Raw genomic sequence first — 25296 nt, forward strand, 5'->3', positions numbered from 1 at the left:
CTGCTCAAACAGTAGGACAGGTTCCACGCTTACCGTCCCTGTGCAGGTGTCATGAACATCCACCCAAACGGAGTCAGACACCAGCTCATTTTCAGCAGCGTGGTAGTAAGCTATGATTCGGAAGGATGGCACCAGCTCTTTGGTGATAGTGATCTTTCGTGATCTTTTGATGCTTTGCGTCTTTTCACGGATGAAGCGCACCAGCTGTCCCTTGCTCATCAGCTACACAGAAATCCACGTTTCACAAGAGATTTACGACTAAGAGAAGTTTCATTCAGACGCACACCAACTCTCACCAGGACTGTGATGTCGATGTTGTCTTTGTTGTTCTGCATGTTCATGTTCAAAGTGACCTTCATGTTGTCTCCCAGTTTCAACTTGGCTTCTGTGTTCACCGCTTTAAAAAAAAAGTAAATTTCAGTGCCATTTCTAGTCACTGACAATATGCAGTGTACAGTCAAAAAGACTGTGTTGGACTTTGTCTTACAAATGCTGATATAGTTGCGGCTGTTGGACTGATAGGCTGTTGCTTCCATGGTAGCTGTCGCTTGGTGGCCCTGAATGTTGGGGTCGTTTGTTGCTGCCTGTATAGTCAGACATAACAAGAATACAATCACAACATTAGGAAAAAGTCACTTGAGCCACGGAACCAGTACAAACACTGGTTATCAATGCCATGCCTAGCAGATTTAATGAGGAATGTTAAGAAGAGTTGAGATGTTCAGACTTACACTGATCCTCAGTCTTGTGTCACCTGAAGCGGTATCAATTGGAACCTTGGCAATGCCCTCGTCATTGGTAACTTCTTCCTGTTCGCCAGGATTCACTGTTACAGGAATGTTCCCCGCAGGGCTGCCATCCGGGTTGAGAACTTCAACCTAGCCATTGGAATTAAAGGAGTCATAAAACCTGAAAATGTTGTTTTCAACAAATGGTGTTCAGACCAGACGGGATCACAACGCACCCAAACATCCATAGACAGTGACGGTTTGAAGTATTTGGGCGTTCTTCTGAAGTTGATGGTGTACGGTGATGACACGATTAGAATCCCCTTCAATTCCTGTTCCACCATGTCACTGCCTGTTCAAGATAGGATGAGATACAAACCTCAGTTTTGCTGAGGACTTGATGGTCCGTGCAACTCTCTTACCCGTCGATGTCAGCACCCTGACAGCAACAACAATAGATTTTCCCTCCAGCTCTTGAATGTTCGGGAACGTTTGGGTGATGTGCTCTCTCTTCAGAGTCACTGTGCCTTTGCCTTTCTCGATCTGATGAGACAAGGTCAGACCAAGAGTTGACCTCAAGTGGGATCGTGAGGAGGGACTACAAGAGCATGGGGAGGGTTTTTGAAATATATATTTGTAAATCATAATGACCATTGTACAGCTTTCCCCCTGTTGTTGGGGAGTCTGGAATCATACCCAACATTCAAACCTTTTCAGTGCATTAAAGCAAAACCTACCTGAACTCTCTGCAGTGAACCTGGCAAACCGATCCTCCGTTCCTCTGTGGCGATCTCAAATATCACATATGCAACGCCCTCCACTTCTTTTCCAAACAGATACCTAAACATTATATCAAACAAATATCACAACCACTCAAAGAGTTAATCGCAAAAATGTAAAGCGACTACTTTACTTGGCTCGGATGTCGATAGTAAGTTCAGGATCGTTTATAAAATAAAACGGTCGCTGACTCTTCAGTTGAACCTCAAAACTGGGGAGCACTGCAGAGAAAAGTTTTTCGTCAGTATTTGAGTTGAGGGTGTTGAAGTTTTGAGCGAGATATATATAAAGTTCTGACCATATTCTTTGACCTCAAACTCTGCAAAGTACTTTTTCTGTGGGCTGTCCTGGAACCGGGTGACAACTTTCCACACTCCAAGGCTACAGAAGAGAACAGATGAGACTTTGAGGAAACTTGAGTGTTTGAAATAAACAGATCTCTGGGTTACTGATACTGAGACTGTTCATTCGTCAGCATGCGTGTGAGGTCACAAGATGGGCATGTTTAAAGTAAAAACCTACCTGACTAATTCACCCAGTTGATATTCACCATTCAGTAACCCCGAATTCAGAGCGATTTGATCATCGTACACAACATGTCCTTCAGGTGTCTTCAAGAAATCAAAAAAAGACAAGCAACTGGTGAGCAGCAAAAAAGACAATAACCTCGAATGTAATATTCTTTACCATAATCTCAATGGCCACGGATGCATCTGTTTCTATAGCTCCCATTTGGGGCGTCAAACCAAACACCCTGTAGTAGACTGAAACAAGGAGAAAAAAAAAACAACAACAACTGTAAACCATCAAAAATCCTAAAGTAAATCAATACAATTTTCATGCTTTTATTTCTTTTTATTTTTCTTTGTTAAGCCACACTCCACAGTATATAAAACTCACAGCATTAAAGTGGTAGATTTAAAAATGTTGCTGGCTGCCGTAGACCAGGTCTTTTTCCCAAGAGCGATTCTCTCTCTCTCTCTCTCTCTCTCTCTCTCTCTCTCTCTCTCTCTCTATATATATATATATATATATATATATATATATATATATATATATATATATATTTTGCTGTCGTTGACTTCCTTTCAACTTCCACACCATTTCTATTAGCCTGTGGGATCCCAAGGTATTTGTAGCTGTCCTGGATGTCCCCTCTCCTGCCTCCAGCAGGTGAACCCCTGCCGCCCTGATCATCTCTTGGATACCGTCCGGCCACGTGTCTAATCCTGATGGTTCTTTGGGTGTGACTGCCAATTCCTTTCTGTGCCTGTGTCTATATGATACACCACATTGTTCACCAGTTGCCATGACCCCACTTCCTGAGCCGTTTATTTTGTTCGGCTCTGTCCATATCTGATGTGGGTATGTCTTCACCCACTCTTATGTTTCGAGCGTGATTCGCAGCAACAATTTTATATATTGTTCCATTTGCCTTCATACAAAAAAGTGACAGAAGTAGATCATCCCGCGTGGTCTTGTTTGTATCACACTGCCATGCCCAATTGAAATTGACCTGCGCACTGTGCAACTGCAAGTGTTAAAATGGTGTGGCTCTTCAGTCTGACTCCAGACTTCCACCTTCGGATGTTATGCAAAGCAGTTTCTACTGTCCTGCATTGACCGAGCAAGAACTGATACTGTTAATATATGTGTTAACAAACTACTTCCGCTCTCAAGAGTCGATGAGCAGAAACTAGCGGGAACCTTTGCTGAGCAGGTCTTACCTTTGGTGTTGGGTGTGTAGAGGGTCTTGTCAGTCTGTATAAACATGTAGCCTGCCTGGAAAGTGACCATGACCACTCTCTGCAATAGTCGGTCAGGAAACTGGGCCTGAAGGTACACGAACTGGTTTGCATTGGGATCCTTGCTGAAGCCCTCGGCAGGGATCTGCAACCACCAGAAAGAGAGATGTTGACTGCAAAAGAAAGCCAGGAAAGCACTAAAGTGACATCAGAAACTCTGGGGTTGAGAGGATTCTTGTTCTTTTGTGGGACTGGCAGATCGGTACAGTGTCATGCACAATGGTCCTGGAGATAAAATGAAAATGTGTTTTATCTGCTAGTTGTTAGTGCTGAAAACCTCGTTCTCGCCCTCATTCAGAGAAGCCAGATACTTCATGTCAGGATGCCTGCTGCACGCATCCCAGTTGATACTGGCTTGTTCTGCACGACACAACCTCTGGTATGGACCTGGGACATGCGAATGAGGCCATGTTTGGAAGCTGCTTGGTAAGATCTGAAGCTCTTGACCTTTGATGCTTTGATCTCCTTAACCCGAATCTCATACAAACAGAAGGCCATGGCTGCCATGAACGAGTCCCTTACCTTGTGACTGGTTTATTCATTTTAATATGAAATATTGAGGTTGCTGTAGTCCTGCCTGCTGGACCACCAATAACCTTTTGATTTCAAAAGTATAGGTCTCACTATCATGGTGGACTGCAGTTGAGAAAGCGCTCTTTTCCTCGATGACTCTTCCAACTGTAGATCTAGAGCTTTACCAACTGGTTTAGATGAGTAGACGTGACCAATTTAAAGATACTTTGACTTGATGACATTGACTAGAGGAAATCCATGGCTGTGTCACATTACCGTAACTGCTGCGAGTCCCTGAAAATGGTTTCCTGTGTTCAGGTTCACCGTGGTCTGTGCGAGAATGTTGGTTCTCGATGGAAAATCCTTGACGTAGATATTGACCCTGATTTCACCACCAGAGCAGTCCTGACACTCCACAAAGATATTTTCAGGCCCGCCCACTCGCATTATGCTGGGAACTGACATCAGCGTCCTGCAGAGCAAGAAAAGACCCACAAAAAGGCTCAAGATACATTTCACAATACTAGACTGACCAGATCTTTGTAAAAGGTACTACAGTAGGTTTGCGTAATATGTCTGTGTGTCACACAATAACACACACGGGTTGCAATAATCTTAAACGGTGTAGGTTTAGACTGATGTGCCAACTTTAACTTGAACCCATTATTTAGTATTTATTTACTTATTGAAATCATTTTTTTTGCCTGACACTTATTTTGTCTTCATAATTCTCTGCAGGTATGGTTGATAGCAACGAGTGCAATGGGACAGCAGGTGGCAGTAGCGTTCTGGGACACACTGTACTTCGACACTTGGCTCGTGCAAGTGAGATTGACTTCGCGAATAAAACATGATCCCGCACATTCCAACAATCCATGAGTGTGCAGTCATGGCACAAACTGCATTTCAAAATGTTGTTTGCACAGGCCAGTCAATGAACGCAGGCTGTTCCAGGGGAAAGTTATAGGGAGATTTTTGTTTTATCCATGTTTACCCCTGTTCTGTTCCCTCATTTGGACTTTCCACTGTCTTGGAAAGAGCATCAAGGGTTTGACCAACTTAGCTGGACTAGACTAGACTAGACTGCCTTGCTGTAGCGCTGACTGGACAAACAATGTGTAATCCATTTGATCCCCTGATAAAGATCCTGTTTTAAAGTAGAAGCAGATTTTGACCCTGCACTGCTCAGTCTGGAACCAGAATCAGTGTTTTACCAACGATTTCTGTGGAAAATTGTCAGTTTGATTTAGAAGGCATTAGATATCAATACATAATTTATTAATTTTGCATCTCTAATGACATATTTTAACATATTCGAATATTAATTCAACACTCACAAAGGAGCTGCCTCTGCCAGAGAAGAGAAGCAGGCGAAGGCCACAGGCACCAGCAGCCACAGTCCACTTCCACCCATCCTGCTGTGATGTTCAGCTGCTGTCATGGAATCTGTCCACCTCTGCTGCATCTAGGTTTTTATCTTCCGTGGCGATTCCATCAGTCCTCCTCCCTGTGAACTCACACAAGCGCATTCACATGACTTCCCAGCAGCAGTTGAGAAACACCTTTGATAAAGGCTCTTGACCGTCGACAGAATAAACAACCCCCCAAAAACTAACATCAAAATGAAAGTGATACTTTCAGGAAACCAAAGTCAAAGTCAGAGAAGCTCGATGGAGATGGTTTGGACATGTACAGAGGAGAGAGAGCCAGTACATTGGTAGGAAGGTGTTGAGGTTGGAACAGCCAGGCAGAAGGTGGAGAGGAAGGTCAAAGAGGAGGTTGATGGAGGTGGTGAAGGAGGACATGAGGTTTGTAGGTTTGAGAGAAGAGGAAGCAGAGGACAGGGGGAGATGGAGGAAGGTGATCTGCTGTGGCGACCCTTGAAGGGAGAAGCCAAAAGAGAAAGAAGAAGATTATAAATAAATGAAAATACTTTGCTTGTCACTTGTAATGGCTGCAGTGCACCATAGTAACTGTACAACAAATCATTTTTTCTGCTGTAAAAATGCATGAACTTTGCTCAATCATAGTACATGGCCTACTGAATCTGAAGTCTGATCTCTGTCAAGCATTAAAGATTTATTCAGAGGAAATGAAATAACTGAGCAAACCCTGCCTGTCTACCGTAAAACCTGAGTATTCGCGCCACAGGCTTTGGGTGCGTCTGGATGGCGCCGCACTTGACCTTAGTGCTAACGTCTGGTCGCATTGATCCAACAGAAAGAGAGCTGAGCCGACTCAGCACCATTAGCAGTGTTGATGGACGATCTGGTTTGGACAAGTGCAACAATTGTGTTTCCGCAGCAGACTCCACTGGTGACCTGCACCAACGGTTCAACATTCCCCGCAATCGTTCCAGAACTTTTTGAAGATCGCACCGTCTGTCTGTCTTTACTAACACCCAATATGTCATAGTTTAAATTTGTCATGCCTTCGTTGGTGGCTTTGGTCTCTTTAATTTCCTGTTCAATAGATCTGTCAGACTCATCACTTTTTACTCTAAATAATTGAATCACATGATCAAGTTTGATCCAAAAAAATGAAGAGCATTTTTCTTTAGCTCAGACAAGTCATAAAATAATGTCTATAAAGATGTTTTGTTGCCTCAGATGATGTATTTAAGACAAAAAAAGGAAAAAAGAAGCATGACAACAATCTGCAAGGGCATTTATTTTACCCAACACCGTTAGGGAAGCAACGTCATTTAAAGATGGTTCTTGTTTGATTCATGACAAGACACATTACAGCTCACATCCCACGAGTTGGTATTTGTTGACCATCTTTCTTATACCCAGACACGCACTCCTGTGCAGATCCTCCTGACACTCGGTGGGTGAGGGCCAGTATTCGATCCATGTCTTCTCCCCCAGCACATACTGGTACCTGAGACAAAACACAGCTCCATGATGAGGAAGTGAACCACGACTGACACTGTGTAACAGGGGAATTTAAGGGTGTCCTCGAACTTTTTCTCCCACTGTACTTGGAGGACAGGTTCAAATTTGAATACATGGATGTCACCAGTATTGTTATTTTGAGGCAGGGAAAGAGTCTTAGTGTCATTTTTTTTAAAATCTATTGCTAAACACAGGATATTATTGTTGGCCGTGCAAATAAGATATCATTTGAAGAATAACACAATCAGAGGTCAACATATTTGGTGTGCAGGCGTCTGCATATGCAACAGTTTGTGTCACTGTTGAGGATGATGCAGCAGCAATGATGCGGATAATGTTTACGACCAAGAACAGCACGGTTGATTCCAGAAGATTAGGAGACTCTTGTTTTGGGCACGGATCATGTGACTGTGTGAAAAAAAAGTCACTTATGGCGGCATACATTTCAGTTTCCACTAGGAGCAGAGCGCAGCCTTGTGGAGGTTCTCCACTCGGTCACGTAAGAACTGTCATTGCGTCAACTTGTAGTGTTTTATTTTGAAACGTTCCCAGCCTCACGTCACTTTTCAGGCGCGGACCACAGCCCAAATCCTCTACCAGCAGTCTTCTGATGGGACCTGGATTTAAACTGAAAGAACGTCAGAGACCATGAAAATGCGACCAGTCGATGTCAACCTGGTCTACAGTTTTGGTCGATTCCTGCGCATGTATATTCTTCACACTGAGGACTTGATGAAAGTTGAAAGTGTCGCACGCTCAACTGAAAATCATTGAGGATCCACATGTAGTGAAACAAATCGTGAACTTACGTTCCATTCGTATCATCTTTGTACATGTCACTGGATGAACCCATGATGAGGTAGGTTTGTCCAGGACGTAAATCGAGAGCCTCCCTGCAGTGTGGTTGACTGAGGAACATGCGCAGTGTTCCTTCAATGTTCAAGTCCAGGTTTCCTGAAATGACACCAAGATATGGAAAACGTGATTCATATTCAAAATGTAACAATCAATGTTTGCTCTTGTTATTTAAGCCAGGGATGTCAAACTCCAATACACAGTGGGCCAGAAAGTAAAACTTGTCCAAAGTCTCGGGACAGCATTCAACAAATCAACATTTTAATATGAGCTCAAACAAGTTTCACTTTTACTCTGAATATGGAACTAGCACCATACCATACAATGTATATCTTCATAGTACAGTCATGCAAAATGAAATGTATAAAACCAAATATGGCATTTATTTATTATTATTTACAGTAGACACCTGCGTTTTCATGGTTTGGCAGCAGGGAAAATGACCAGAGGCACAGTTTAGTTTTGAACGCACTCACTTGCAGCGAGCACGTCGTGATGATGCGCCCCTGAAGCTGCAGGTTCAGCACCTCACGGTGGCTCGAGACGTCACTCAGAAAGGCCAACTCACACCGAAACTTTGACTCTCAGAGCTCTGCTGTGTCCCTTCCCCTGGTTTTCAAAAGCCCGCTCCTCCCACACCCCAGTAGGGGGCTCATGCAGCAGTTACCGAATGTGAGCAAAATAGCTTAACAGGGATCAAAATTCATGTGGTTCTATTTATTGAATGAAGTGCCCAGGAGACCCCTTCTGAACGTTACTGAGTTCTCTCTCTGTTCACGTTTGTTATTTGGGCTGTGGGCGGGGTTACAAGGTAGGGGCGGGACGCCCTGTTTCAAAATCCTGGCTCAAAGCCTGTTTCATAATGGTGTCTGATGTTGTACTCCTTAGTTATAGCCCCGTTGGTCTGTCTCTCACAAATCAAAACCGAAAGCTCTAGCAGCCAGTTGGTATTGCATCATGGGCAAAATATAATTACACTGCAGGCCAAATTTGGCCTGTGGGCCAGAGTTTGACACCCATGATTTACGCCATCTTTTGGTTTCATTTACTCGGTATTTACTCGAACAAACCTCTCAAGCAAAAATAAAACAGCTTCACTCACCTGCTTTGATGCCTTCCATAATTCTCATTGTGTAAACGTCGATGGACAAAGCATCGGAAAATGACTCCACAGACACTTTGTATGCTGTGGGAGAAACAGTTCCATGAGTGTACTCTTTTTGTACAAATCCAGGCGACTGTTACTCACCAAAATCTGTTTTGATGGTGTCTGTGCTCTCACACAGCTTGGCTAGTCGCTGATTGTTGTTAATAGGACCTTTCTTCTGCATACTGCAGTTCTCTGGGGGTGAAAATATCAGCAGACAGATCAGCATTCTCCTTCAGTGTGCAAAGCTGCCCAGTAGTTTTTCCCTCCTCAATTTCCTTCAGCGCTTCCTGTGAGCTAAGATGACCTGAGACACTAACTACTGCTGTGACATTTGTAGCATGTTCTGGCACATAAACTTGTTATCAATGTTTTCAGGTGATGTCCTCACAACATCAGTACTTGTGCTGATAGTGTGGGCCGCCTGTGGTTTTAGTGTGCGGCCTCTGCCATCTGGACACAGGAGCCAGAGCGTTTCCTGGGCGTTTGGGGCCCAACAACCCTGTACTAACATAAGTGGGAACACTACCCAGACAAGGATGAACAGGACCGCAGAGCTCCAGACCTCTAAGAGTTTGCTACCTTCCTAGCCTCTGGAGCTTGGCCTGGTTTGGGGAAGCAGCAAGCAGCTTCACTTCAGCATGGCTGCCACCTCTTGGAGGTACAATGAGCTGGCCTCCCTTTGCATTCTTCAGTTTGTCTATGTGGTGCTGGCCTAAGTTGAATTTCAAAATGACCTAACGTGGTGGTGTTGAACCAGAAGCTGTCACTTGCTGTCCAATGGTTATGGCTCAAGTGGGGATCTCTGGTTTGAATCCTGTCTTGAGCCCACATGCCTTCTCCCTCTTCTGTTGTTGGATAGGAGAGGTTCTTCATTTCCACCACCAATAAACAAATATTCAAACAGTCAGCTTACACCCAAGACATTAAAGACACACAAAAAAACATCAAAGAGTAGACTCAAAGAGTAGGGCATCACAGGATGAGTGTTGCAACGTCAACCCAGCACTTCCTTCCTTCCGTACTCAATCGCCAGCCCTTTTACCCTGCATGAGGAAGGCGCCCTTCTTGCAGGACCTTTTTTAAATTCCGAAGAAGATCAATAACCCAAATATATTTTGGTATAAGTGAAATGTTCCATCTTTTCTTGGATTTCATTGCAGCCAGTCACAGAAGTAATAGAAATGAATGGGGAAAGAAAATTTAAAGAAAAACGATTTAGGAAAAGGTAGACGGATAAGAATTTTCAGAATAATTTCTGAGACAGGGCTCTTTTTTTTCTTGCTTGAGCACATGCCTGCCAAAACGCTTGTACCTACCTTCAGCACACTTGCATTCATCTTTGTTACAGAGCCTGAGCAGCTTTCCATCTTTTCTTTCCGGATGGTAAAACTTCATACATGGCGTCTCTGCAATAATCACATTAGAGACTAAATCTTGATTCGCTGATCCACAAACGCGCATTTGCACACATGCAGCAACACTCACGGTCGTAGTATTCATAGACGGACACGGCAGCTGGTTGTAAAACGGCCACTCTTAATATGCGACGGAGCCTGAATGTGATCTCTTCTGGACGTGAGTGAGAAACCTACGGAGACGGTATCAGTGAGTCACAGTCCGAGGACAGAAAGAGACACCGGCAGGATCTCCAACCTTGTCCAGGTAAATGATGAGAGAACCTCTCTCCGACAGGCCTTTGTTCATCTCGTACTTTGAAATAACTGCAGCCTTTCCTCTGACCAACTAGGTTCAAGAATATAAAGAATCACTTGTTGCCATTGGCACACACGGGTATCAGGTATTACCGCGTCCAGGTCCTTTGTTTCGGGGACGAAGCCAGTCAGCAGGCCGATGTCCAAAATTGTCATGGTTGCATCCAAATCTGGATGTTTGTACCTGGCAGAGGGGGGACCCCAAAATACTTACATCCTGATTATCTGTGAGCCAAAAACATCTTGCAATGTCCTTCACTTAAAGGGCCAAGATGGTTACTTCCATCCTTGATATTGTTTTGCCCGTCATGAGTCATGACAGTCACTCTTAATTGGTTCAGTTGAGATGGAAAATCAAAACGTGGTCTGCACTTACAAAACATCAAGCCTCAGCCTGAAAATTTCTTCACCGTATTCAACAGTGTCTGGGGGAGAAGAAGAGCAGCCCATCACCACTCCTTCATTACAGTGTTTACTGAGAACTAAAGGTTAAAAATATCAAACATTGGAACAGAATGAGGAGAGAAACATGAGAGTTAAAAGCCTCATCGTTGCTGCTTATTAAACACTGTGTTCTCAACATGGTGTGGTGCGAGGGAAGAACGATCCCTTACCTGGGATCAGCTGCACCGACAAATTAAACTTCCCACAGTCACTTTCTTTTTCTTTTGGTATGGCGTAATACAGCGACACCATCTGGACAGACATTGAGATACACTTCAGTGAATGGTTGAGGAGACTACAGTGATGCTAAAGGACCATATTAATAACGCTGGTGCTCACGGACCGTCAGAGTGGCTTCTCCTGTGCCAGTCGCGACCACATCCACGTTTTTGTTGATCTCGTTGAACTGTGGGCAAATATTAGGATTATAAAGTCGTGGTTGACAAAGGTTTTGTTTTTTTTGTGTGTTGTTTTCTTCAGAAATGAGCATACTAATACATATACAGTAGGATCAGTTCAACAGTTCCCCTGCCACCACACTTCCAGCAGTGTTCCAGCCACTGGAGTGACCCCCCCCTCTCCTTGAGGAAGTGTTTTTGAATAATGTAAACTCCAACTACTCAGGAGACAAAGTCAGAGAGGCTCGATGGAGATGGTTTGGACATGTACAGAGGAGAGAGAGCCAGTACATCGGTAGGAAGATGTTGAGGTTGGAACTGCCAGGCAGAAGGTGGAGAGGAAGGCCAAAGAGGAGGTTTATGGAGGTGGTGAAGGAGGACATGAGGTTTGTAGGTTTGAGAGAAGAGGAAGCAGAGGACAGGGTGAGCTGTGGCCACCCCTGAAGGGAGAAGCCGAAAGAGAAAGAAGAACCGTGGAAACCGTCAGCATCAAGATGCTTCTGGAAAACTGTTGAGCATCTCAGAAGTGGGAGACAGCAGAACATCCAAGGATGGAACGTTGCTGACTTCAAATGAGGATGTAATTGGCCGATGGAAAGAGCACATTGAGGAACTCCTTATCCTGGACATTCCACCCACAGAGTTGATGGACAGTCTTCGTCGATTTCTTGGGCTGAAGTCTCTGTGGTAGTCAAAAAGCTCCACGGTGGCAAGTTTGCAGGAGTTGACGAGATTCGTCCAGAAATACCTCTCCAACATTGCGTGGATGTCTAGGTTAGCAGGGGTAGATAGGTGGTTCCCCTATTTAAAAAGGGGGACCAGAGGGTGTTTTCCAACTACAGAGGAATCACACCCCTCAGCCTCTCTTGGATAGTTTACTCTAAGGTGCTGGAGAGGAGGATCCGATCGATTGTTGAACCTTGGATTGAAGAGGAACAATGCAGGTTATGTCTTGGCTGTGGAACTATGGACCAACTCTCTCCTCTCTCAACAGTTCTTGTGGGTGACTGGGAGTATAACCTGTCAGGCGCATGACCGGGTGCTTTGGGAGTATGGGGTGTGAGGCTCCCTATTGGGGGCCATTCAATCTCTGTATTCCCGGAGCGGTAGTTTTGCCAGGATCCTTGGATGCAAGTTCGATGTGTTTCCAATGGCGGTTGGTCTCCACTGGGGTTGCACATAGTCTCCAATCCTGTTTTTGGTTCAGCGCAGCAGAGGTGATATTGCAGATGCTTTCCTGCACTGTTGTGTGTAAAAAGGGAGCTGAGCCAAAAGGCAAAGCTCTTTATTTACCAGTCAATCTTCATCCCGACCCTCATGAGCTGTGGGTCATGACCAAAAGAGCAAGATCCCGGATACAAGCGGCTAAAATGAGTCTTCTCTGGTAGCGGGCATCTCCCGTAGAGATAGGTTGAGAAGTTCTGTCACTCAGGACAGACAGAATTAATGGATAAACAGAAATTACTGTGAAATGGAGTAAAACAGAATCTGCCACAGGGGAGTAGCAAGACAACATTTGACGTACATATGAAATTACTGGAAATCATTAGAAAACTGAATAAACACATCACCATTTTTGGAGGCGTAAATAGTTGCCCAGGAGTCATTCATTCATACTGGATTTATCCCCCACAAAGCAGCGCACGGAAACTTAAGTATATCAACCAGATTTGTCTCCCACTGAGGGAAGAGACAATCGAAGCAAAGGAGCTGCTCTTGCTGTGTGTTCTCACCTTGGTTGTTCTCGTGATATTATTCTTTCTTCTGTTAAAATTGAACACTACAGGTAAGGACCATCCTGGCAGCAAGAGGTCCACCTTCAGATCATACTGTGGCTCTCTTGCATCGGCCCAGTATTCCGACACGGCCTGATAGACAATGATAGTCGCCTGTTGGGAAGAAAAGCAGACAGAAGATCATCATTTGTTTCAAAAGGTTTCACGGAAAGTTTCAGGGTGGAGATGGAAGTCCTCTTACCTGAGTGGATCCGAAGCCTCCGCCCACCTTCTTCTGTTTGCTGAACCATCTCACGATAGGTTTGGCTTCTTCAAAAGCCTGAACAAAGCAGAAAGTTAGTGGTCATCGACCATAACAGAGGCTCTTTTTTACCCCTACAACAATTTTGCTGAAAAGTGGATTTAAGAAAAAAAATATTCCCAAGGCTGATCTTTACATTTAAAACTATGATTGTGCTCTAATGGATATTTTATCAAACTTATCATCAAACTTTCAAGGTTGGTTGGAAACAAGTTAGGTGGATGTTATTTCTATTTGTTTGGATTCACAAACTTTCAGAATATTTCTTTAGCTTCCTATCACACCGTTGCATTGTCAGTCACATGACCAGCTTTGGTAAAAACCAACGTGTGCAGCAGAGCTCTTGTAAGAGATAAGTAAAGATAAAGTATCTGTAAAGATAAGGCAGAGTTCCCACTGGTGATATCACCCCCTGTAAGATTTCGAAGTTGCAAAGTAGAAGAACCTTCACCACACCGAGCTCACAATCCAACCAACACGTTTCTTCTTCATCCAGTGGGTTTTCCAGTTGCAAACAGAGCACATGCTGTATTTATGTGAAGTGAGTATAACTTTTGGGGGCGGTCACAATCTTTTTCTGGCTTTGATAAATTCTCCAATTAACAGTGCAAGAATAAAAATAAGTCATTAAAAATCATCATCATGACCCATTCATAAAGTGAATAATTATTTTATCGAACTTGAACCACCTACCTTGACCTTCACCAGGGCCAGAAGAGCATAAGCAGTGGCCTCGAGAGAGTAGACACGCCCCTTTGGAACAGGCCAGTGGGTTCGGTCTGAGGGAGACATAAGCCAGTCAAGTCAAACAGCATTATCCAGTTGATGCTGACAGAATGATGCTCTCCCCAGACTGGATGGAGGGTTCATTATTTTAATATCAAGCTGTGCCATGATCAGTTTATTCTGATTTTCTGTGAAGGATTCCAGCAAATATAAAAGCACATTACCTGCAGCGGCAAACCTGAAGAGCACATCCTTCTGCAGTTTTCCTTCATTGGCCAAAGCATATGACGTCATGGCAACTGCATAAGGGTTAGTGAGGGAAGGCAAGCACCCCTCCAGGTAGGTGACTGCTTTTTCTATAGCTCTTGGTAGACTCTGCAGAGTCGATAAAACAAACACCATCTCAGATTGGACTTCAGCATACACCAGGGGTGTCAAACTAGCAGCCTGCCAGATGCAGCTCCACTGCGAGTTCTCTTCTTCTCTCCCTTGGCGAGATTAAATGCTCCCAGTTCCCTCTGTGCCATTGACGGGAGCCCTCGCCCAAACACCACACACCGCACAACTCCGCTCACTCTATTGCTGGAAACCACACAGAAGTGATCTCGTTCCTCCTTCTTTCTGTGTCCTCTTTTCCAGTTGTTTTGAGACTTCTGTGGCTCTCACTACGATGGATTGGGAGAACACTACTAGTTGGAGCATTTTTTGTCACCTGTTTTTTACAGCTCACATCCTCCGTCATCAGGAGTAGATTCCCAGGAAACTAAAGTGTGAATTAAATCATTTTACTGAAGAACAACAGGGACATTTTAGTAACAAGGACAACTCTTTCATTTGTTTACTTTTTCCTCGTTTCACATGTTAGTGAACTAAAAGGTCTACCGTGTCTGACAAAATGAATAGTACAACAATAAAGAGTATGTCCTTTATTTTTCTTCACAAACATTTGTGTGGATATTGTTTCTGACCGGGGGCCCCATTTTTCCTCTCTGGTGTGGCATGGATTTTGCAAAGCACTGGTTGGGTCCGCCAGCCTCACCTCAGGTTACCATCCACAGTCAAACGTGTGAATCAGGACCTGGAATCTGCTCAGATGTATTTCTGTCCAACACCTAAACTGCTTCCAGTCGGCCTGGAGCCATACGAGAGCTGGCCTCTGTAGAACCGCCGTTTCGCTGCTCGTCTGTGGGTTCCTGATCCCCAGTATAGACCTGGTCAAAGGGTGTGGCTTTCTACCAAGGATCATCCGATTGAGGGTGAGAAACTGTCACCTTGATTTAAAGGCTCCTTCGAGCTGGAGAATGTCATCAATCCCATAATTTTAAGAAACTTCCAGACTCTCTCCACATTCATCCGACATTCCTTATCTCCAGTGTCTACCGGCCCCTTCAGCGTTCCCACCCAGTCTCCACCGCCATCAGTCATCATCGATCACCATCCTGCCTTCAAGGTCCAGAAGATCCTTGATGTCCAAAGTTTGTGGCCCGGAGGGTCCAACATGTGGTCAACAGGGAGGGTTACGCCCCCCAAAGAAAGAGACTGGATCTCATGGTCCCCCATCCTGGATGCAGTCCTGATCCAGGGCTTCAGTTTCTCTCCTCTCTCCACATGAGCGTCACCTTTTGCATATAGCTGGAACCTGTCGGTCATCAAGCCCTGCAGCTATTTGAACCAGAGACTTCCAAACCGGTGTGTCAGACTGTCAGTGTTTCCAGACCTGATTCTTCTGCTCCCTTGGTTGCTCTCATTTCCTTTCCCCCGGTCAGGTGGACGTTTCTGTGTTGGACATTGGACTCCACTTTTGTTGGTGCTGTTTTGGACCTTTGTATGACATTATTGTTTGCATATTACTCGTGCCTGCCGAAGGCCATAACCCTGCACTTGGTTTCTGCCTTGCACAGAGCCGTGACAATGATGACACGAAAAATACATGGAAAACTGCACAAAACACTTGCAGTAAGTAAATCAAGATTGAGGCAAAAATAAAAACTTACCCCAATGGATGCATTACAATGTGTGTGAGACTCCTGCAACGCAATGAGGACGAACGCTGTCATGGAGGCATCTGAATCTCCGCCCTTCACATCTCCCTGCATACAGCAGCAAGTCAGGCTTTTAGCAGTGAGCTAAAGGATGGAGTTGTGAGACTGTAGTTTTATACATACAATCATTTCTTGGCGATACACCCTTCCATTTTCTCTAAACAATCCATTGGCCTGTTGAGTTCTGAGGATCAGATACTTGACAGCATCACAAATGTCACTGTCTTGCAGTGGAATCAGCCTCTTTGCCATGGCAAACACCTTGACTACGTAAGCAGTCAACCTTTCAGATGAGACAAAACAGATTACACCTGGTCAGCCACACTAAGGTTGAACTGTCTCAAGCAGTGTACAACACTGACAGGGAGATCCTTATTTCTATCTCCACTTTAACACGCAGGCAACTACACAATTTATAGGCGCTTCCCTCATCAACCAACAATTTTTTTTTTGTTTCAGGACATCCCATTCAAATTACATGTTGTAGGTTGTGGTTTTCGGTTGTTGCAATGTTTCCACATCGTTTTATCTGGCACGATTTCTGCCTTAGAGAACAAGCTGGTCAGCTAGAGCTGGGACAGAATGTACATGGGGTGCTGGGTGCTGCCATTGTTTTTTCTTGGGTATCTGACAGATAAAAGGATTTGAAAAATTCTTGTGGGTCCTGTGCTGATAGATGTGTCGTAGGTAACGGTGCTTCAGCACACATGTGTTACATGCATCGTAATCGTGCATCACGGTACAGACCAACTGGTAGCTCTTGACCTAAGAGTGGCTGGAACTGAACAGATAAGGCAGACTGGATTAGCTTACCAACTGCTGCTTGGTCTGTTTGCCCACACAGCAAAGGAGCCGTCATTTTTACGATACGTTAGTTGCCTTGAGTATCCTGAAAAAAAAGGTAAGCTATTAGGCACTCGTGAGCATCACAGATGGCCTCAGAGTTTGGATGTGTAAACAGTCATGTTCTTAAGACTAGCACTTGTGCGTATAGCACTCTCTTGCTGCTGCGTCATGTAGGTTTACCTACCTGTTTTGATGTGTTGCAATGCTTCATCACGTTTGGTCAAGCCAACATCTTCCCACTGGTTAGTTCTGTCCAGGTACAAGGTCGCAATGACAGGCAGAGTCATGCGGATCATGTTCTGCTCTCCACAGCCTGATGGTGGGTAGATCATTCGCTCCATTGCGGTTCCTCGAATTGCATTTTCCAACACGACACTTAAATCCTCTCTGCCTGTGAAGAGGAAGTTATTTTTAATCTTATTTTCCATTCAAAGTGAAGACACAAACCTGTCCTCACCTGTCACTGAGATATATGTGTTGGTGGGTGAATTTGGGACGATGTCTTTCTTGGGGATTCCACTGTTGAGAGATATCGTCTGCTTGCCATCTAGAGAAGCAGTGTCCAGTCAGAGTGATGCTGTCGAAGAGTGTGCAGCAGCCTTTCACTCACCGACACCTTCTTTGGCAGGATCAAGATGCACTATCAGAGGAGATTTTACCAGGACGCCTCTGGACTGGATAGGGTTGACAACACCATTTTAATTTTACTGAAACTATAGGCAACATTTGTTTTGTGGTCACTCACCACCACACGAAGCAGCTTTAGGATACCGTCTGTGAGCTCAGTGTCTCTCACAGCAGCTTTGACCTCGATCTGGTGCTCTCCTTCCTTCATGGGAATGATGACATATGGGACAGATCTGGTGGATTGTGGTCCAACTATCACTTCCTGCCTGTATTTCCCGCGTTTGGATGCTGAACTGCACACATGCGGCTTCTCTATAAGATCCACTCGCACCTTGAAGACAGCAGATCGGGAGGACACCATGAGAAGAGGTCTCCTTTTAATGTATCTCCAAGAAACTTAAATGCAATCCATCCCTGTCCTGCATCAGTGACCTACCGTAGCGTCGTCGGCCCGGTAGTTATGGAGGATTGCTTTGATTTCGATTTGCTCCCCAATGACAGCTGAATAAGGCAATTTGAGTTCAACAAAAAATGACTTCTCCACGATCACCTCCAGTGGATCACCGACACATATTCCTTCAAGATCAGATACAGAAAATTGGTATGAAGGTAGTCACAGATAAAAAAAACATGAATAAAAAAGTGCTCACCGTTGCTTTTGGACAGACTGATGCCGGTCACCTGCCAGGTTGTGATTGAATCCTGAAGTGGAAAATCTTCCTCAATAGACTTTGTTTCACTGAAAGAAAGAAATGTTTTAGTCACCAAATTAAATTCTTTGTGGATGTGTTATGCCATCAAGAAGAAAGATGGATCAGGAGACTTGGTGGTGGAATGAAGAAGGGGTAGAGTGCGTACAAAGGAAGCGGTTAGCTAAAAAAAGTGGTATGTCGAGAGAACTGAAGAGAGCAGACAGGGGTACAGGCAAACGACAAAGGTAGTGGTGTCAATGGCCAAACAGAGGGCGTACGATGACTTGTATGTGAGGTTGGACAGTAAGCAGGGTGAGAGAGATTTGTACAGGATTGCAAGGCAGTGAGATAGAGATGGGAAGGACGTTTTTGTTCACAATTACCAACAGTCACTTCCTGGCATCTCACCAATAGTGCTCTCCTGGGGCGCATGCTGGAAGATGGATGTATGTCCACAGCCAGCTCTCAGGGAACTTGGAGCGAGACCTAATGTCATTACTGTCTATGTAGCTGTCGTCATCAGCGTCAACTGCAACATATAAAAATATATATTTACAAATGCTCAATGAAGTTCACGTGACTGGTCTTTGTTTTCATTCTGCCACTAGAAGTGCGCCTTGGCCAGTTGGCTGTCCAACTGTGCGCAGCGGTCCACAAAGGCGTCTGTCTGTGATGTACTCACGCCATCGTTTTCTCCTGCTGGGCGTTGGACACTTGAACTCTGAAAGAGGAGCAGAGTGAAACATTGAACAATCATCTTGTTTCTTTCCAGGCTTGAATTGAGAAAATTGAACTATTAACACAGAGGTTGGTTTTAGAGTGTTTCGTTGAGTCTCACTTCTGTTTGAGGGGAACAGACAAATTTGACATATACGATGAAGTGACACTCATTTTCTGATGCTCATTTCCTTTTCCAGTATCCCTCCCTCAATCCTTGCTGTGATTTTCGAGCAGCAGCCTGACCTCACCAATGCATTTTCAATAGAGCTGAATCTGCAATTGCAGCGCGTTTTCGACTCTCACACAAATTCTGAAAGTGCTACAGTAATCCTGAGTGTAAAAAAAGTAAAAGCAGGCGATTCCTGCCCGGGTCGCACATTTTGGCTTTGGAGCCACGTCTCTACAACAAAACCTCTGGGAGGAGTACCGTGACGAAAATGAAACAAAATGGCTGATGCGAAGAACAATATTGTGACAGCACTCGGGTGCATTAATGCATTCATGACAAATTTATGTTGACATATGGTGTCAATGAAGAAGAGGTTCTCTCTGCTTACCTTTCCTGTGCTGGGTTCCAGACGCAGTGTTGGACTCAAGAAGAAGTCCTGCATCATAGAAGACATTCATGGCATCCCTCCCTCCACCAGGGGTACAGCCAGTGTCATGCTTCTCCACCAGGTCCCAAATCTGATCATCAGAGGGAGCTTTAGAAGGCAACAACATCTGCATTTTCAAAGATATCTACATGATATTTTGGAAATATCAAGAGTTTCTTAGAATCAGATCATTCTGCCCTTTAGCACTTTACCTCATTGTAATGGCATTTTAATAAAATCTAAATTTGTACAGGTCATGGAATTAGTTGCTTATTTTACTGAACTCAACCTGCAGTGAGTCAAGACATTGCCTTTTGTTGTGTGAGCCGGTGTTTGTTGTTAAGAACGTAGTCTCCTTTGTCCACGGCCACCAGTCCCACAGCTGCTCCTGGATCTCCGGTGACCTTCAGACTGAACAATCTACTGGGTTTGAATGTTTGAGGGCCACCAACCAATTCCAGCTTCAGCTAAATGACAGGCGAGACGTAATTCAGTTAGAGCAACTTGAAGACGAAAGACAGTGTGAGAGTAATTCTTGTTAGGTTTTTGGTTTTGTTTGCTACTGTTATGTTCTTCCTGTGTTCCCAGTTCCCTGTTTGTTTCCTCACTCTCTCCAGCTTAATTTCCAGCTGTTTTTGTATCTCCGTTCTCCGCGTTCTTCTCTTCCTTCTCTCGCTCATCCTATTGCTCACATTGCTGATTGTGCTTCAGTGACTTGTGTACGAGTGTTTGTTAACTCGCTTTCTTTGGTAGACCGTGTGGTGTTTAGTTCCACGGGTTTGTGTGTGTTTTTACCACTAACAAGCGCCTTTCGTTCTTTATAGCCTCATGAGTATTATTTTCCGAGCGTGTCTTTCTGTTGTCCCCATTTTCAGGCATGTACTCATTCGCCTGCTTTTTTGTTTCAGGTTTATCCCCCCCATCGTGTTCGTCTTCCTCGCTCCGCTTCTGGTGTCGATGCTTTGAGTTTCCTGTATTGTTCGTGCTGTATTTTGTGTTATTTGTATTAAATTATTTGCTATCTGCTAACCTCGTTGTCCGAGTCTCCTGTTCATTAGCAAATATCTTGCACTTGGGTCAGGCTCCTACAGCAAACATGACAATTCTGTGACACATGAGTAATGTTGCTGCTCAAACAGTAGGACAGGTTCCACACTTACCGTCCCTGTGCAGGTGTCATGAACATCCACCCAAACGGAGTCAGACACCAGCTCATTTTCAGCGGCGTGGTAGTAAGCTATGATTCGGAAGGATGGCACCAGCTCTTTGGTGATGGGAATGATGAGGTTTCTCATGATGCCTTGCTTCTTTTTGCGGATGAAGCGCACCAGCCGTCCCTTGCTCATGAGCTACACAGAAATCCATGTTTCACAAGAGATTTACGACTAAGAGAAGTTTCATCCAGACACACAAACTCTCACCAGGACTGTGATGTCGATGTTGTCTTTGTTGTTCTGCATGTTCATGTTCAAAGTGACTTTCATGTTGTCTCCCAGTTTCAACTTGGCATCTGTGTTCACCGCTTTAAAAAAAGGAAATTTCAGTGCCATTTCTAGTCACTGAGAATATGTAGTGTATAGTCTTACAAATGCTGATATAGTTGCGGCCGTTGGACTGATAGGCTGTTGCTTCCATGGTAGCTGTCGCTTGGTGGCCCTGAATGTTGGGGTCGTTTGTTGCTGCCTGTTTAGTCAGACATAACAAGAATACGCCTCATGTATTGAACAGGACCATCAGAAAACATTTAAACCTCTATATTTACTTGAACATCAGGTAAAAGTCATGTGAACCACAAAACAAATACACTGGTTCTCATGATATGATGATGAGGAGTGTGAAGAAGAGCTGGAAGGTTCCGACTTACACTGATCCTCAGTCTTGTGTCATCTGAAGCGGTATCAATTGGAACCTTGGCAATGCCCTCGTCATCGGTAACAGCCAGACGCTGGCCAGGATTCACTGTTACAGGAATGTTCCCCGCAGGGCTGCCATCCGGGTTGAGGACTTCAACCTAGCCATTGGAATTAAAGGAGTCATAAAACCTGAAAATGTTGTTTTCTGTCTGTCTGTCTGTCCATCCAACCCCAAAGTGTCCAATCAATATTGAAATGACAATTGAGATCCAACAATTCATTTGTTCAGCCATTTGTATGTGAAGTCAATGAATGGTGTTCAGACCAGAAGGGATCACAACGCACCCAAACATCCATAGACAGTGATGGTTTGAAGTATTTGGGCGTTCTTCTGAAGTTGATGGTGTACGGTGATGACACGATTAGAATCCCCTTCAATTCCTGTTCCACCATGTCACTGCCTGTTCAAGATAGGATGAGATACAAACCTCAGTTTTGCTGAGGACTTGATGGTCCGTGCAACTCTCTTACCCGTCGATGTCAGCACCCTGACAGCAACAACGATAGATTTTCCCTCCAGCTGTTGAATGTTCGGGAACGTTTGGGTGATGTGCTCTCTCTTCAGAGTCACTGTGCCTTTGCCTTTCTCGATCTGATGAGACAAGGTCAGACCAAGAGTTGACCTCAAGTGGGATCGTGAGGAAGGACTACAAGAGCATGGGGAGGGTTTTTGTGGGGGAGTCTGGAATCATACCTAACTTTTCAGTGCATTAAAGCAAAACCTACTTGAACTCTCTGCAGTGAACCTGGCAAACCGATCCTCCGGTCCTTTGTGTCGATCTCAAATATCACATATGCGACGCCCTCCACTTCTTTTCCAAACAGATACCTAAACATTATATCAAACAATATCACAAACACTCAAAAATGTAAAGCGAGTACTTTACATACGTGGCTCGGATGTCGATAGTAAGCTGAGGATCGTTTACAAAATAAAACGGTCGCTGACTCTTCAGTTGAACCTCAAAACTGGGGAGCACTGCAGAGAAAAGTTTTTCGTCAGTATTTGAGTTGAGTGTGCTGAAGTTTCGAGGGATATATATAAAGTTCTGACCGTATTCTTTGACCTCAAACTCTGCAAAGTACTTTTTCTGTGGGCTGTCCTGGAACCGGGTGACAACTTTCCACACTCCAAGGCTGCAGAAGAGAACAGATGAGACTTTGAGGAAACTTGAGTGTTTGAAATAAACAGATCTCTGGGTTACTGATTCTGAGACTGTTCATTCTTCAGCATGCGTGTGAGGTCACAAGACGGGCATTTTTAAAGTAAAAACCTACCTGACTAATTCACCCAGTTGATATTCACCATTCAGTAACCCCGAATTCAGAGCAAGTTGATCATCGTGCACAATATGTCCTTCAGGTGTCTTGACAAAAAACACAAAACAAGGAACAGTTGAGCAGGAAAGAAGACAGCACACTAGTAATTAATATTGTATACCATTATCTCAATGTCCACGTAGGCAATTGTTCCTATTGTTTCCATTTGGGGCGTCAAGCCAAACACCCTGTAGTAGACTGAAACAAGGAATAAAAACAGCTTTTATCAAATCATGGGCACTTTTTTCCCTTTGTGTTGACTAGGTTGACTAGGTTGACTAGGCTGACTAGGTTGAAAAACAACCCCATCCATCCATCCTCATCTGCTTATCCACAGGCGGGTCGTGAGGGCAGCAGCTTCAGAAGGTTGTGACAAACGTCCGCTTCCAGTCCAGTCAAGAGATATAATCCCTCCTGGGTCGACCCCTTGGTCTCCTCCCAGCTGGCTTCTCATCCTATGTCTAATGGAGGCCAATAGACCAAAGGTGAGGCTCGAGACAAAGATTGATCAGTAAATAGAGAGCTTTGCCTTTTGGCTCTGTTGTGTCTTACACACAACAGTGGGGTTGAGTGACTGCAATACCGCCCCTGCTGCACCGATTCGCCGACCAATATCCAACTCCCCACTTGAGAACAAGACCCCAAGATTCTTAAACTTGTCCAGTTGAGGCAGGAACCCATTCGTCACCCGCCACCATGCCCAGGCTCCCATGACGTCATCCCAGCCGCTTCACATTCAGATGCGAAACCAATCTCGCGAGGTGAAGCTCACAGCGTGATGATGCCATGAGAACCAAATCATCTGCAAATAGCAGTGACTAGATCCTCAGGCCACCGAACTGCAAATCCTCCCCACCAAAGCTGTGCCTCAAAATCCTGTACATATAAACAGGATTGGAGACAAAGTGCAACCCTGGTGTAGACCAACCCCTGCTGGAAACACATCGGACGTGCACCCAAGGATCCGGTCACAACTCCTGCTACGAGAATACAGAGATTGAACAGCCCAGAGTAGGGAGCCTCACACCCCATTATCCCAAAGCACTTCCCAAAACTTGTCACTAGGCACGCGGTCATACACCTTCTCCAAGTCCATGTAGCACATGTAGACTGACAGGTCATACTCCCTGTCACCCTCGAGAACTGTGGAGAGAGTAAAGAGCTGGTCCGTACTTCCACGGCCCGGACAGAAACTGCTTTTGGAGCTTTTGAATCCAATCCAATTTGAAAACAATTGATTGGACCTTCCACTCCAGCATCTTAAGATGGAGGCTCTCCAGCATCTTAGAGTAGACCTTCCTAGCGAGGCTGAGGAGTGTGATTCGTTTGTAGTTGGAACACACCCTCTGGGCCCACTTTTAAAATTGGGGAAACATTCCATCCTCAACCCACGGGGCCACCACCAGTGGGAAAAATCCCATGAGGCGTTTGCACTGCCATTTGGGCAGTGGTGGAAAAAGGGCGCATCTGTGAACCAGGCCTAGACTGCATCGGGTAGCTCTGGGGACGTGGAATGTCACCTCATTGTGTGGTAAGAAGCCTGAGTTGGTGCGGGAGGTGGAGTGTTACCAGTTGGATGTGGTGGGGCTCACTTCCACGCACAGCTTGGGTTCTGGAACCCAGCTCATTGATAGGGGCTGGACTCTTTCCCTCTCCAGTGTTGCTTGTGGTGTGGGGCACCAGCCAGGTGTGGGGATTCTCATAAGCCCCCAGCTGAGCGCCTGTGCATTGGAGTTCTCTCCGGTGGACCAGAAGGTCTCCTTTCTGTGGCCTATGCAAAACTCTAACTGTGCTAAACAGTAGTTTGTAGGTGTAGGTGTTCCGTAGAGGGAACTGCTGAGCAGGTCTTACCTTTGGTGTTGGGTGTGTAGAGGGTCTTGTCAGTCTGTATAAACAAATAGCCTGCCTGGAAAGTGACCATGACCACTCTCTGCAATAGTCGGTCAGGAAACTGGGCCTGAAGGTACACGAACTGAGTTGCATTGGGATTCTTGCTGAAGCCCTTGGCAGGGATCTGCAACCACCAGAAAGTCTTAAAAGAGATGTGGACTGTAAAAGAAAGCCAAGACAGAGACTGTTCCTGAGAAAGCACTATGATGTCAGGAACAGTAGAATCAGCAGTTTACAGGATGATCATTTGCGGGAAAGTTGTGTTTTTTTTGCTGCTGAGGTCGGTAGGACGGGTGAAAACCTCCTTCTCCTCTGCATCCAGAGAAACCAGATGGGGAGGCAACATGTCAGGATGCCTCCTGCATGCATCCCAGCTGGTACTGGCTTGTCGCTCTCCCCTTGACTTCGAACTAGAGCTGCCATGGCTCTTTGGATCGGCCCCTGACCTGGTGGTCGGTTTATTCATTTTAATTTGAAATACTGAGGTTGCCAGAGATTCTCCAGAACACCGAGCCTCCTGATCATCAATATGGGATCTTGACTCGATGATCAATTCCCCATCTCAACGGGCCTATTTTCAATTAGAAAAACAGAGGCCTTATGGA

At 45.0% G+C, this 25296-nt stretch overlaps 1 protein-coding gene across 4 annotated transcripts in view; it reads right to left on the reverse strand.

The window, feature by feature from the left end:
- Positions 1-25296, reverse strand: part of LOC128754750 (complement C3-like) — a 45964-nt gene that overhangs the window by 14838 nt on the left and 5830 nt on the right. The window contains exons 3-43 of one of the 4 annotated variants that reach the window (XR_008413971.1): positions 24653-24815; positions 22923-22999; positions 22760-22848; positions 22536-22618; positions 22373-22460; positions 22208-22310; positions 21953-22073; positions 21767-21882; positions 21433-21579; positions 21155-21251; positions 20990-21090; positions 20729-20917; positions 19880-20035; positions 19530-19659; positions 18935-18973; positions 18661-18781; positions 18211-18299; positions 17997-18136; positions 17679-17891; positions 17544-17607; positions 17391-17480; positions 17118-17324; positions 16901-16976; positions 16211-16370; positions 16040-16135; positions 14270-14420; positions 14013-14098; positions 13260-13337; positions 13016-13171; positions 11228-11290; positions 11055-11136; positions 10817-10865; positions 10534-10624; positions 10382-10471; positions 10214-10316; positions 10045-10134; positions 8828-8920; positions 8681-8764; positions 7533-7677; positions 5164-6709; positions 4149-4298 (exon numbers count right to left, since the gene is read on the reverse strand). Coding sequence is in view for 3 of the 4 variants with exons in the window: in XM_053857587.1 (XP_053713562.1) it covers positions 10382-10471; positions 10534-10624; positions 10817-10865; positions 11055-11136; positions 11228-11290; positions 13016-13171; positions 13260-13337; positions 14013-14098; positions 14270-14420; positions 16040-16135; positions 16211-16370; positions 16901-16976; positions 17118-17324; positions 17391-17480; positions 17544-17607; positions 17679-17891; positions 17997-18136; positions 18211-18299; positions 18661-18781; positions 18935-18973; positions 19530-19659; positions 19880-20035; positions 20729-20917; positions 20990-21090; positions 21155-21251; positions 21433-21579; positions 21767-21882; positions 21953-22073; positions 22208-22310; positions 22373-22460; positions 22536-22618; positions 22760-22848; positions 22923-22999; positions 24653-24815 (3801 nt within the window). In the remaining variant the exon portion in view is untranslated. Of the gene's footprint in view, positions 1-33; positions 223-296; positions 398-487; positions 585-731; positions 879-964; positions 1081-1150; positions 1272-1465; positions 1569-1641; positions 1730-1806; positions 1890-2030; positions 2120-2195; positions 2273-3235; positions 3399-4102; positions 4299-5163; positions 6710-7532; positions 7678-8680; positions 8765-8827; positions 8921-10044; positions 10135-10213; positions 10317-10381; positions 10472-10533; positions 10625-10816; positions 10866-11054; positions 11137-11227; positions 11291-13015; positions 13172-13259; positions 13338-14012; positions 14099-14269; positions 14421-16039; positions 16136-16210; positions 16371-16900; positions 16977-17117; positions 17325-17390; positions 17481-17543; positions 17608-17678; positions 17892-17996; positions 18137-18210; positions 18300-18660; positions 18782-18934; positions 18974-19529; positions 19660-19879; positions 20036-20728; positions 20918-20989; positions 21091-21154; positions 21252-21432; positions 21580-21766; positions 21883-21952; positions 22074-22207; positions 22311-22372; positions 22461-22535; positions 22619-22759; positions 22849-22922; positions 23000-24652; positions 24816-25296 lie in introns of those variants that run through there. The other 3 variants (XM_053857587.1, XM_053857586.1, XM_053857585.1) reach the window with 3 other exon arrangements.

This window comes from Synchiropus splendidus, chromosome 2 (genome assembly GCF_027744825.2).
Source record: "Synchiropus splendidus isolate RoL2022-P1 chromosome 2, RoL_Sspl_1.0, whole genome shotgun sequence".
NCBI classification, from domain to species: Eukaryota; Metazoa; Chordata; class Actinopteri; order Syngnathiformes; family Callionymidae; genus Synchiropus; species Synchiropus splendidus.